Source organism: Ornithorhynchus anatinus, chromosome 4 (assembly GCF_004115215.2).
Source record: "Ornithorhynchus anatinus isolate Pmale09 chromosome 4, mOrnAna1.pri.v4, whole genome shotgun sequence".
NCBI classification, from domain to species: domain Eukaryota; kingdom Metazoa; phylum Chordata; class Mammalia; order Monotremata; family Ornithorhynchidae; genus Ornithorhynchus; species Ornithorhynchus anatinus.
The window spans coordinates 113662327-113676494 of NC_041731.1; the positions used below are offsets into that span (position 1 = coordinate 113662327).

General features: G+C 43.9%; 1 protein-coding gene across 5 annotated transcripts in view; it reads right to left on the reverse strand.

Annotated features, from left to right (window-relative positions):
• The window catches only part of LOC103170225 (serine/threonine-protein kinase TNNI3K), a 340681-nt gene that overhangs the window by 307160 nt on the left and 19353 nt on the right, over positions 1-14168 (reverse strand). For all 5 annotated transcript variants that reach the window (XM_029062873.2, XM_029062872.2, XM_029062871.2 and 2 more), the window contains exons 3-4: positions 11611-11696; positions 9728-9825 (exon numbers count right to left, since the gene is read on the reverse strand). In XM_029062873.2, coding sequence (XP_028918706.1) covers positions 9728-9825; positions 11611-11696 — 184 coding nt within the window. The remainder of the gene's footprint in view (positions 1-9727; positions 9826-11610; positions 11697-14168) is intronic.

The window sequence follows — 14168 nt, forward strand, 5'->3', positions numbered from 1 at the left end:
ATAAGTCTCATAACATCAGTGTCATTAAATAAAAGGGAAGACCCATGGATTTCCATTTAGTATCTCTCAAGACACTCCTAGGGTTCACTCTGAGAAGACATTAGTTATGGTACAGGCTTAACGAGCCCATACTCCGTGCAAAGCACTATGCCATCCCCAGGGTATAAATTCATTCAATAGTATTTATTCAGCGCTTACTATGTGCAAAGCACTGTACTAAGTGCTTGGAATGTACAATTCGGCAACAGATAGAGACAATCCCTGCCCATTGACGGGCTTACAGTCTAATCGGGGAGACAGACGGACAAAAACAAGACAACTTAATCGCAATAAATAGAATCAAGGGGATGTACACCTCATTAACAAAATGAACAGGGTAATAAAAATAAATATAAATGAGCACAGTGCTGAGGGGAGAGGAAGGGAGGGAGGAGGAGCAGAGGAAAAGGGGGCTTAGCTGAGGGGAGGTGAAGGGGGGCAGAGAGGGAACAGAGGGAGCAGAGGGAAAAGGGGAAGCTCAGTCTGGGAAGGCTTCTTGGAGAAGGTGAGCTCTCAAGCTCAAGCCCATCATATTGGATACAGTGCTTGTCCCACTCAAACCTCAAAGTATGAAAGGTAAGGAGAGTGGGTATGTTATCCCTGTTCTATAGCAGAGGAATATTGATCAGGGTCACAAAGCAGGCCAGTGGCAGAGCTGGAATTAGAATCAGTCAATGGTCAGAGAAGGAATGTGTCTTAGTGGAAAGAGCATGGGCTTGGGAGCCAGAGGTCATGGGTTCAAATCCCAGTTCTGCCACTTGTCAGCTGTGTGATTGTGGACAAGTCACTTCACTTCTCTGGGCCTCAGTTACCTCATCTGTAAAATGGGGATGAAGACTGTGAGCCTCATGTGGGACAACCAGATTACCCTGTATCTATCCCAGTGCTTAGAACAGTGCTCTGCACATAGCGAGCACTTAAATACCAACATTATTATTATTTACTGAGCACTTACTGTGTGCAGAGCACTGTATTATGCACTTGAGAGAGTACAATATAACAGAGTTGGGAGAAGTTCCTTGCCCGCAAGGAGCTCAGACTCTCCTAATTGCCAGACCTCTGCTCTTTCTACTAGATCATGCTGTGCCATGCCCAGTATTCCCGGTGGCAAGACCAAATGGTGTTAGGGATTACCCAGTTTCCATCCTGTGGGTTTGGTATCCCTACCACTGGAATCACATTCTTAGTCTGATCTTCCTATTTATAAAGCCACAAAAGGACAGCAGCTTGTGGGAATGTAAAAGTGGGAGAGCTTCCTTTGGGGCCTTAGGCCATGTGGCTGTGAGACCTGTCCCTAAGAAACCCTCATTAGCGGTCACCCTAACCCTAGAGGAACCTGTTTATTTTGAAGTTGCCATTGCAATAGCCGATTCTCGATCGGTAAATAGAGAGGTTAGAGGCAAGTTGCCAAATTGCATCAAACAGCTTAGAGGCAAGGTTAATTAGGTGAATGAGAACACAGTTTTTTTATGGGATTTGTTAGATGGTCACTATGTTCCAGGCACTGTCCTAAGCGCTGGGAAAGACAGAAGCTAAACAGGTTGGACACGGTCCACGTCCCACATGGGGCTCCCCATTTTACAGATGAGGTAACTGAGGCCCAGGGAAGTTAAGTGGCTTCCACAAGGATAAGTAGCAGACAGGTTGCGGAGTCAGGATTAGAACCCAGGTCTTTTTGATTCCCAGCCATTAAGCTCTGTCCATTAAGCCATGCTGCTCCCTATGCTCCCCATTTCCATATTTCTCCTCATCATGATGTTTCCTTTTACTTGAACACAAAGTACAGTCACAAGACTGGGTCTGTATTTGTTTTGCCCCTAGTATAGACCTATTCCTGCACTCTTAGATGAATTGAGAAAGTCAGCTATGCAGTAAATTCACATTTGATATCAAATCTATGCATAATGCAGATCACGAAGGTTCGAAAGCTGACTGCAAGCATTACAGTGAGCTTCCAAAGCAGCGTGGCTCAGTGGGAAGAGCCTGGGCTTGGGAGTTAGGGGTCATGAGTTCTAATCCCGGCCGCTCCACTTGCCAGCTGTGTGATCTTGGGCAAGTCACTTAACTTCTCAGTGTCTCAGTCACCTCATCTGTCAAATGGGGAGGAAGACTTTGAGTCCCACGTGGGACAACCTGATTACCTTGTATGTCCCCCGTGCTTAGAACAGTGCCTGGCACATAGTAAGCGCATAACAAATACCATCATTAATTAATGAATTCAAAAGACAATGTGTAAATAACCTTTGCTTTTCTAAAAGAAATGTGGAGGCTAATTAGGATTGAATGAGGAATGATTTCCAAGGGAATTAGCAGGTTTTTCTTTATATGATCTCAGGCCAAATTTACATCATTATTTTTTTATATGCCACACACAGGCACTCTAAGGGTGGAATGGATATGTCCTCAGATCCAGGCTTAAGGACAATATTTCACTGAATCACTTGCAGATGTAAGCTGAATCCTGGGAGTAACAAAGCCCAGACCTGTTGCAGGAGAATTAAATACAGAAAGAAAGGTAGAATATCTCTCTGGTCAGAGACAGAGGCAGAAAGAAGTTGGAAAAAAAATGAATCCAATTGAAATACACCCCCGTAAAACCTTGTAACAAAGATTGAGAATTAAGCCATCATAGTAATAGTAGATGTTGTCGTTGTGCGCTTAGAACAGTGCTCTACACATAGTAAGTGCTTAACAAATACCATAATTATTATTATTATCATTATCATCATAGCCATGATATTTATTGAGCACTTCCTGCGTGCAATGTACTTTAATGAGCAGTGGGAAAACCAGGACAGAAACAAGAGACACCAACACCTTGTTCTGGACCCAAATGAATACCTAAGACATAAACCTACCTAGTAACTACTTACATTGCGAAGTTTCAGGAAACACCGAAGACCAAATATTTTAGCCTCTCTCCCCCTGCTAGACTGTAAGCTCCTTAAGGAAAGGAATCATGTCTTTAGTAATAATAATAATGTTGGTATTTGTTAAGCGCTTACTATGTGCAGAGCACTGTTCTAAGAGCTGGGGGAGATACAGGGTCATCAGATTGTCCCACATGAGGCTCACAGTCTTAATCCCCATTTGACAGACGAGGGAACTGAGGCACAGAGAAGTGAAGTGACTTGCCCACAGTCGTACAGCTGACAAGTGGCAGAGCTGGGATTCGAACTCATGACCTCTGACTCCCAAGCCCGGGCTCTTCCCACTGAGCCACGCTGCTTTAGTACTTACCCAAGTGCTTAGTACAGTGTCCTGCACACAGACTACGTATTTCTTACAGGATCACACAAACCGTAACTGTATTCCATATGTTATCACTGTTTTTAATAAAGTCATGTGGTTTGAATCAACTACGGAGACTTTCGTAATTGTTAATGTACGTTACACTTTTTTTCTATGAGAAATTATACTTCCATCCTAGTGCTCTTGTGCTTAATGTTCTATATTCATGGCACCTTGGGCAAGTCTCCCCCATCCTAAAAAATGCCGCTCTTGACCCCACTTCCCCCTCCAGTTATCGTCCTATCTCCCTACTACCCTTCCTTTCCAAAATCTTAGAACGAGTCGTCTACAATCGATGCCTAGAATTCCTTAACTCCCATTCTCTCCTAGACCCCCTCCAATCTGGCTTCCGTCCCCTCCACTCTACCGAGACTGCTCTCTCTAAGGTCACCCATGACCTCCTTCTTGCCAAATCCAATGGCTCCTACTCCATTCTGATCCTCCTTGACCTCTCTGCTGCCTTTGACACTGTCGACCATCCCCTCCTCCTCCATACCTTATCTCACCTTGGCTTCACGGACTCTGTCCTCTCCTGGTTCTCCTCTTACCTCTCTGGCCGATCATTCTCGGTCTCCTACGCTGGAGCCTCCTCCCCCTCCCATCCTTTAACTGTTGGAGTTCCTCAAGGGTCAGTTCTTGGCCCTCTTCTGTTCTCCATTTACACTCACTCCCTCGGTGAACTCATCCGCTCTCACGGCTTTGACTACCATCTCTACGCAGATGACACGCAGATCTACATCTCCGCCCCTGTCCTCTCCCCCTCCCTTCAGGCTCGCATCTCCTCCTGCCTCCGGGACGTCTCCACCTGGATGTCGGCCCGCCACCTAAAACTCAACATGAGCAAGACTGAGCTCCTCATCTTCCCTCCCAAGCCCGGTCCGCTCCCAGACTTCTCCATCACCGTGGATGGCACGACCATCCTTCCCGTCCCGCAGGCCCGCAATCTCGGTGTCATAGTAGTAAGGAAGCCAGTGGTTGACTGTGATCGAGGATGCTTATGACAATTCAAAGGGAGACTCTGGTTGATTCTAGTTTCATGGTAAGTTAATTTGTTCCACATACTTTTCTGTTTCATAATTATCTTACTAGGAGACATCTATCCATACCTATCCTGGATAAGGGGAATAACCTTTTTTGTCTACATGCACCAATATTTGGCATCCATGTGTGGCTATCAAAATATATGGTTCTGACCAGTCTCCAACTCCTTTATCATGAGATCAAATGTCTTAGAGTTGTCAAAGTGGTCATTAGTGAGTGAAGTTAATCAGTTATGCAAAAAAGGGCTTTCCTCTTTGAAATATTGCACTTCAAAGTCTTTCTCCTTCCTTACCCTCTTAGTGATCAATATTTATGGGAAGAAGAAAAGCCTTGATTAATCTCAGACACTGCATTTGGGGTTTTGTGCAAATTTAAAAGGGATCCTTAGATTTAAGGAAATGCCATTAAGCTAATAGTGCCAGTTCTCTGATGTGCTCCCTAAGAAGTGAAGGTTTGGGAAATTTTCTTTATAAATCAAGTTCTTTTGGTTCTATATTTTCTGACTTTGCAATTGAAGCTCTGCTGACAAGAAAATAAGGACAGTTTTAATAGTGGCAGGCAAGCTTTTAAATAAAGCTCTCCCTGGACCCTCCATTAGAAAGGTAAAGGATTTTGGTAGGTGAATAACAGAGATTTTGCTCCATTTGGGCTGGGTTAAATATGGCCTTGCATGTTGGCAAAGGGCCAGACTCTCCTTTCTGCCCTTGGACTTGGGATTTGCACCCTTCATTCACCCCATTCTTGGCCCTCAATGCTTATGTGCATATCTGTAATTCATTTATTCTTATTAATGTCTGCTCCTCCTCAATCAGTCAACCATATTTATTGAGTGCTTACTATGCACACAGCACTGAACTTACTTTCTGGGAGAGAACACTAAAACAGAATTAGCAGAAATGTTACCTGTCCATACTGAGCTTATGGTTTACAAGGGGAAACAGACATTAATATGAATAAATAATTTACAAGCTCCTTGTGGGTAGAGAATGTATCTATCAACTCTGCTATATTGTACTCTTCCAAGCACTTAGGATGTACTTTGTGTACAGTAAGCTCTCAATAAATACTACTGAAACCCTCTCTCAACCCCGCCTCCCCTTCCAGTTATCGCCCTATCTCCCTACTACCCTTCCTTTCCAAGATCCTAGAACGAGTCATGTACACTCGCTGCTTAGAATTCCTTAACTCCCATTCTCTCCTGGACCCCCTCCAATCTGGCTTCCGTCCCCTCCACTCTACCGAGACTGCTCTCTCTAAGGCCATCCGTGACCTCCTTCTTGACAAATCAAATGGCTTCTACTCTATTCTAATCCTCCTTGACCTCTCAGCTGCCTTTGACACTGTGGACCATCCCCTCCTCCTCCACACCTTATCTCACCTTGGCTTCACAGACTCTGTCCTCTCCTGGTTCTCCTCTTACCTCTCTGGCCGGTCATTCTCGGTCTCCTTTGCAGGTGCCTCCTCCCCCTCCCATCCTCTAACTGTTGGAGTTCCTCAAGGGTCAGTTCTCGGCCCTCTTCTGTTCTCCATTTACACTCACTCCCTCGGTGAACTCATCCGCTCTCACAGCTTCAAGTATCATCTCTATGCAGATGACACCCAGATCTATATCTCTGCCCCATCCTCTCCCCCTCCCTTCAGGCTCGTATCTCTGCCTGCCTCCAGGATGTTTCTACCTGAATGTCTGTCCGCCACCTAAAACTCAACATGACCAAAACTGAGCTCCTCATCTTCCCTCCCAAGCCCGGTTCTCTCCCTGACTTCCCTATCACCATGGATGGTACAATCATCCTTTCCTTCTCAGGCCCGCAACCTCCGTGTGATCTTTGACTCGGCTCGCTCGTTCACCCCACACATCTGATCCGTTACCAAAACCTGCCGGTCTCACCTTTATAATATTATCAAGCTCTGCCCTTTCCTCTCCACCCAAACCGCTACCTTACTGCTACAGGCTCTCGTAATATCCCGGCTAGACTACTTTGTCAGCCTTCTCTCTGATCTCCCTTCCTCCTCTCTCTCCCCACTCCAGTCTATTTTTCACTCCGCTGCCCGGCTCATCTTCCTGCAGAAACGCTCTGGGCATGTCACTCCCCTTCTTAAAAACCTCCAGTGGTTGCCTATTGACCTCCGCGCAAAACAAACACTTCTCACTCTAGGCTTCAAGGCTCTCCATCACCTTGCCCCTTCCTTTCCTACCTCTCTTCCCTTCTCTCTTTCCACTGCCCACCCCGCACGCTCCGCTCCTCTGCCGCCCACCTCCTCACCGTCCCCCGTTCTCGCCTATCCCACCAACGACCCCTGGGCCACGTCCTCCCGTGGTCCTGGAATGCCCTCCCTCCTCACCTCCGCCAAACTAATTCTCTTCCCCTCTTCAAAACCCTACTTAAAGCTCACCTCCTCCAAGAGGTCTTCCCAGACTGAGCTCCCCTTTTTCCTCTGCTCCCTCTACCCCCCCACCTTCACCTCTCCGCAGCTAAACCCTCTTTTCTCCCCTTTCCCTCTGCTCCTCCCCCCCCTTCCCATCCCATCCCCTCAGCACTGTACTCGTCCGCTCAACTGTATATATCTTCATCACCCTATTTATTTTGTTAATGGATCAGCGTGGCTCAGTGGAAAGAGCCTGGGCTTGGGAGTTAGAGGTCATGGGTTCGAAGTCCGGCTCTGCCACTTGTCAGCTGTGTGATTGTGGGCAAGTCACTTAACTTCTCTGTGCCTCAGTTACCTCATCTGTATAATGGGGATTAACTGTGAGCCTCATGTGGAACAACCTGATGACCCTGTATCTCCCCCAGCGCTCAGAACAGTGCTCTGCACATAGTAAGCGCTTAACAAATACCAACATTATTATTATTACATCACCCTGATTCTATTTATTTGCGATCATTTTAATGAGATGTTCTTCCCCTTGATTCTATTTATTGCCATTGTTCTTGTCTGTCTCTCCCCCGATTAGACTGTAAGCTCGTCAAAGGGCAGGGATTGTCTCTATCTGTTACTGATTTGTACATTCCAAGTGCTTAGTACAGTGTTCTGCACATAGTAAGCGCTCAATAAATACTATTGAATGAATGAATGAATTGACTGATTGATCAGTGACCTTTTCAGGCCTCTTCCAGCCTCTAGGCCTCATGATGCAGCTACCTAGAACCCAACCCCTGGTTTAGTTCCTAACTCTTCCTCAGTGAAACCTTAGCTAAATCTGAGCCAGGTACATCTGGGATAATAATCATCATAATAATAATTATGGTATTTGTTAAACGCTTACTATATGCCAAGCACTGTTCTAAGCACTGGGGTAGATACAAGTGCTTAGTACAGTGCTCTGCACACAGTAAGCACTCAATAAATATGATTGAATGAATATGAGCTAATCAGGTTGTCCCATGTATGACTCACAGTCTTAATCCTCATTTTACAGATGAGGTAACTGAGGTGCAGAGAAGTTAAATGGCTTACCCAAGGTCACACAGCAGACAAGTGGCAGAGGCGGGATTAGAACCCACATCCTCTGACTCCCAAGCAAGTGCTCTTCTTGCCACTAAACCATGATGCTTCCCGTTGTATCTATGGCCAACATATCTCCACCTCACCTAACTCTGGCATGCTTCCCAAGCAGTTTCAAATACATTATTTGCAACGATAATGCATTTTCCTCAAGGGAGTAATATTAAAGCTCCAGGCTCCAGTATGATTCCACAGTCTTTAACCTTTTTCTGAACAACATGCAATCAAACCAATGGGGGAACATGGGTTGCTGCACATTCTGTGCTAATGGACATTAAGGAATCCACTCCTAACCAAGAAAGCTAAGAGTAGTCCTGGGAATTGTTATTCATCAGAAGGGGCATGTGGTTAATATAGCAGCAAGTTAGATCATGTTTAAAGACTGTAAGCTCATTGTGGGCAGGGAATATGTCTGTTAAATTATGTCATACTCTTCCAAGTGCTTAGTACAGTGCTCTGCACATAGTAAGCACTCAATAAATACCACTGATTGAGTGTTTCAAGCTCCTGAAAATGTAAGATCCTTGAGTGCAGACCCCATTACTACTTTTGCTTACCTTGACAGGGTGAATTGATGCTATTTGGATTGTTCGATCTCTAATTTACTTTAGAATCGGATGTGAACATTCCAGTTTCTATTCATTTTCTCTATGTAGAATAGAAAGGTTCCCACTGACCTTGGTGTGCTACTTTGGGAAACAATCGGCTATTTCACTCATTAAAGAAAGAAACTCAGTTGAGGTGGTTTTTATAGAATCTAAGGTTTAGGTCACTCATAAGGACCTTCCACCAAAAGCATCTCAAAAATGAGCAAATTCATTGGGTGAATATCAATTTGGGGGCAATGGAGTAATATTAGCAGTAGTAATAATACTTTTAGAAAACCCACAAAATCTAATGAACTGTACTAAGTACTCAGGAAATAGAATCAAAACATGGCCCCTGTCCACCAGGACATTTCAGTCTAGTGGGGGAGGCCCAGAATCAGATGTCGAGGTCTCTAGGCAGAATTTGGTATATTGTAGAATAACATTAATAATGATAATAATAAGAATAATAACTGTGGTATTTGTTAAGCGCTTACTATGTTCCAGGCACTGTACTAAGTCCTGGGCTGGACACAAGCAAATCGGGTTGGATACAGTCCCTGTCCCACGTGAGGCCCACAGTCTCAATCGGCATTTTACAGATGAGGTAACTGAAGCACTGAGAAGTAAAGTGACTTGCCCAAGGTCACCCAGAAGACAAGTGGTGGAGCTGGGATTAAAACCCATGACGTTCTGACTCCCAGATCCATGCTTTATCCAATATGCCTATATTTGTAATATTTGTTTCATTTTAATTAGGAACTTCATCCATGCCCCCAGCAAACACTATGAACTCATTAGGATATGTTAAGGAAGAGTGTGACAAGGCAGGTGATTAGAAATGAAGAGAAAATTAAATTCTGACTCCCTGGCCCATACTCTGTCCATTACACCATGCTGCTTCCCAATCCTAGAGGACATTCGTGTTCGGGATTCCTTTTTTGTTTCTCGTTAGTCATTTCCAGAATGAGGCTGGGTCTCATCTGGAGTGCCTTCCGCTGAGTGATGGAGAGTCACTGTGTTGTGCGAGTCATCGTTGCCCGCAGCATCCCATCTCCTTCGTCCCGCAAAGCAGCGGGTACCTTGGTGAAAGTGGTGATCGCATTCCACTCGCCGGGCCTCTGATAGCACAGCTAGGACCAACACTGCCTTGAGACATGCCGTTGATGCCATTTCCAAAAAAAGTGATCGGGATGTTTCCTAGATAGAGGCAAACCTCGTCTTTGGCTCCTGAAGAGCACCAATATCACATAAAAGCTACTGACCTTGTAAACTGCCAAGTGCAGAGCTGTAAATCCATTTCTTGTTAATCTGGACGGTCGCAGCCCTTTTAACATAAGAGTCCGAATATGGGATTTATTGGCTTTAATGGGAAAGCAGAAGAAAAGTGAATTAAACACAGATGGGTGACAATTATTCCAAGCACCAATTTCATATCAGCCATTTCATAAGACTTTCAAATGAGCCTGATAAACTTTCATTTCACCATTTCATCTTCCCCAGATTCTGAGCCTCTACCTCTGAAGTTCCTTTTGGAAGGCCTATATCGACATGGTCACTTTACAGAAGAAAACTATTCATCTTCACAACATTCCTTACATAAATGGATATGTGGCAAACTTGATTCCCATTTTAGAGATGGGAATATTGAGTCCAAAAGAGCTTACTTGTATGCTATCGAGAAATAATAATAATAATAATAACAGAAAGGCTATAGTGAACCAGAGAGATCTGGGGAAAAAAAACCAGTAGATGTGTCTTTTTCAAGTAGATTATGCTCTCTCATTCTAAAGCACTGGGATCTCCCTTTCCACCCACTCCAATCCTCCTTTTCTCTCCATCACCCCAAAAAGGATGTTCTGAGAAGCAACATGGCTAATGGAAAGAACCAATGTTTGCGAATCTGGAGAACTGGGTTCTGATCCCAGCTCTGATACGTCTTCTCTGCTATGTGACCTTGGGCAAGTCATTTAGTCGCCAATTCCCTTATCTGTAAAATGAGGGTTCAACTGTGATTCTTCTCCCCCTTAGACTGCTAGCTTCATGCTGGCCAGGGGAATACATCCAACGTTGAAGGCACATCTCCTTCAAGAAGCCTTCCCTGACCAAGTCCTCCTCTCCTCTTCTCCCATTCCTCTCTCTGCTGCTCTTACTTGCTCCTTCATTCATCCTTCCTCCCATCCCCACAGCACATATGTATGTATATGTATATATCTGTAATTTATATATCTACCTATTCATTTATTTATTTTAATGTCCGTCTCCCCCTCTAGACTGTGAGCTCATTATGGGCAGGAATGTGTCTGTTGCTATATTATAGTCCCCCAAGCACTTAGTACAGTGCTTTGCACACAGTAAGTGCTCAATAAATATAATTGAATGAATGAATGAATCCAACCTGAGTATCTTCATATAATGCTTGCACATAGAAAGTGCTAAATAAACACCACTATTATTATTATTAACCTAATTAGTGGGAATAATCTGTGCAGGACACACACCTTTTTTCACTCCATCATATTTTCACCCACTCAATCAATTCTACCAACCCTATTGTTCCAACAGGGAGAGAGAAAAGTCAGGTTGCCTGTGTCCTCCTCAAAGGCTGGTGCTTTCAAGACTTGAGAGTTGAAGCAAAGGAAATTTAAAAATGGACCAAATTAAATCCTTATCAATTAATCCTTTTCTCAAAAGTATTGATTGATTTTGTGTTTATCACAGACCATCCATTTCCACATTCAGTGAAGCGAGCACTAAACGATGTTTTGGGGAAAACTGTAAATAAACTTCCTAGAGACCAGTGTTCGCTACTTCGCTGATAAGAGCACTCACTCCTGAAGAATATTCTGTGATTTCCAAATAAATGTAGTTAAATTCTCTAGGGCTCTGTGCACCTTTACACTTAAATTCACAGCAAAATCAATGGAAATATTGCTGGATAGGAGAATTAGCAAACATGGGTTCAAGCATAACGGAGCCGCGTTGCCCTGCCCAGTTGATATTTAGGCCGGGGAGTTCTCTCAGTTCATCGGGGCAAAGTACAGGAAGAAACTGATTAGAAAAAGAAGCTTTTGAATCTTACCAGGCAGCACAAATCCCAGATCATATACATGTACCCTTTTGTAAGTAGCAGGGCTGAAGTACTTACCACCACAAATACAACCTAAGTGAAGTAGAGACAACCCATTTTCTGTGCGGTAATTTAAATTGACTTTGCTGAAGGCTTCATCAGAGCTGAAAAAAGAGATTTTACAGATGGTCACAGATTTCATCTTCTGGTATATTGTCTTTCATTTGGAAAATTATAGAAGAGAAATTTGTAACTATAATTTCCCGTGGACATTTCTTTTCCGAATCACCTTTCCGTAAAGACAAATGCTACTGAAAATAACTCTACACGCAAGAGGGAGGATATTAAAAACCAACCTGTCAAAGGCTTTAAAAAAAAGAAAACACATCAATGTTTTGATACAGAATCTTGTATTTTGTTTAGGCTTCTTAAGGCAAGTGGGTGAATGGGAAATGTGTGAAATCAGAAGACACAGCCATTCTGAAGAGGCACCAGTCATGTTAAGAATACACCCATCAGCTTTATACAGGAATTCAATGCAATATTTTCTGAAGAGCATATGTGAAAGAATCAGTGATAGGAATACATTTTCAGTGCAAGACAAATTCTGCCTGAAGCCATACCTGCCTGTATTCTTGATGGGATCAGATTTCACAAGGCAGGAGGGCTCAGCAGGACTGATTTCTTGGCTAGGAGTGAGTGACGACATACCCGGTTGTGTGGGTGATTCCCCAAGTGACACCCCTGCCTTTGGGCGATCAATGACCCGGAACCCCGAGGTGACCTCTGGAGGCAAGACTAGTCTTTTAAATGGGGTCAAAATACCTTATCATCTTTCAGACTCCTGGGACATTTTTTACTAGTGATGGAAGCAGAATTTTGATTTCCCAGGTATATTCCAATCCATCCCTTACCTACATAAATGTCTCCAAGTTTAAGGTATAAAACCCCTTCCGTGATTCCTCCCTGCAATCATTACCTGCTGTTAAAACTGAAGCTTAGAAAAGTTAAATGTTAAGGCGCTAACCCAGAATGACCTGGGTTCTAATTCCACTCCTCCACTTGTCTACTGTGTGACCTTGGATAAGTCACTTAACTTATCTGTTCCTCAGTTATGTCATCAGTAAAATGGGGATTAAGATCCATGTGGAACCTATACTGTGTCCACTTTGATTAACTTGTATCTTCCCAGAGCTTACTGCAGTGCCCAGCACATAGTAAGCACATAATAAATACCATTAAAAAAAGTGACTTGCCCAAAATTAGATAGCTGGCCAGTTTCAGAGCTATCAGAAGACCACATAATAATAATAATAATGTTGATATTTGTTAAGTGCTTACTATGTGCAGAGCACTGTTCTAAGCTCTTGGGGTCGATACAGAGTAATCATTTGTCCCACATGAGGCTCACAGTCTTAATCCCCATTTTACAGATGAGGTATCTGAGTCACAGAGAAGTGAAGTGACTTGCCCACAGTCACACATCTGACAAGAGGAAGAGCCAGGATTTGAACCCATGATCTCTGACTCCCAAGCCCATGCTCTTTCCACAGAGCCATGCTGCTTCCCACATGATTTAGGGATGTCTAATCTAAGGTTTGGGGTTTAAAGGAGAGCAGAAATGCTGCAATTCTATCATACTTTGTGAAAATAATGGTAATTACTAAGTACTTACTATGTGCCAAGCACTCTTCTAAGCACTGGGATAGTTAATCAAGTTAATCAAGTCCCTGTCCCACTAGGGGCTCACCGTCTTATCCCCTCTTTACAGATGAGGGAACTGAGGCCCAGAGAAGTTAAGTGACTTGTCCAAGGTCACAAAGCAGACATGTGGCAGAGTCAGAATTAGAACTCAGGTCCTTCCTCTATCCACTAAACCACACTGCTTCTCTAAGACCAATTAACCCACAGACCATCAGGCAATGCCCAGCTGGCCTTTGAGAGAGTTCTGCCGGGGAGCACTACTATCCAAGTGCTCCCTTAGAAATACCAAAGACTTCTAGGAGAAGGAAAGAGAGAACACTCTGAAAAGCAACATGGGATAGTGGAGAGAACATGGGCCTGGGAATAAGAGGACCTGAGTTCTAATCCTGTACTCTCTCTTGTCTGCTCAGTGACCCTGAGCAAGTTAGCTCATGTCTCTATGCCTCAGTTACCTCATCTGTAAAATGGGGATTGTGACTGTGAACCTTATGTTGGACAGGGGCAGTGTGCAACCCAATTATCTTGTATCTACCCTAGTGCTTAGCACAGAGATTGGCACAAAGGAAGTGTTTAACAAATAGCACATTTGACTGCGGGCAGGGAATGTGTTTGCTATATTGTTGTGTTGTACTCTCCCAAGAGCTCATTAAAGTGCTCTGCACATAGTAAGCATTCAATAAATATAATTCATTGATTAATTAACCCATACAGCCTCATGGTGGTAGTAAATTTTAGGGGAAAACCCCTTTACGCCAGACCATCACTCTCTACACCTGAAAGCATTATTAAGATCACATCTCCTCCAAGAGGCCTTCCCCGATTAAGCCTTCTTTTCCCAGGCTTGATCTCCCTTCTGTGTCATCTATGTACTTAGATCTATGACCTTTGGGCATTTGATGCTCACCCGACTCCCACCGCAATTATGTACATAT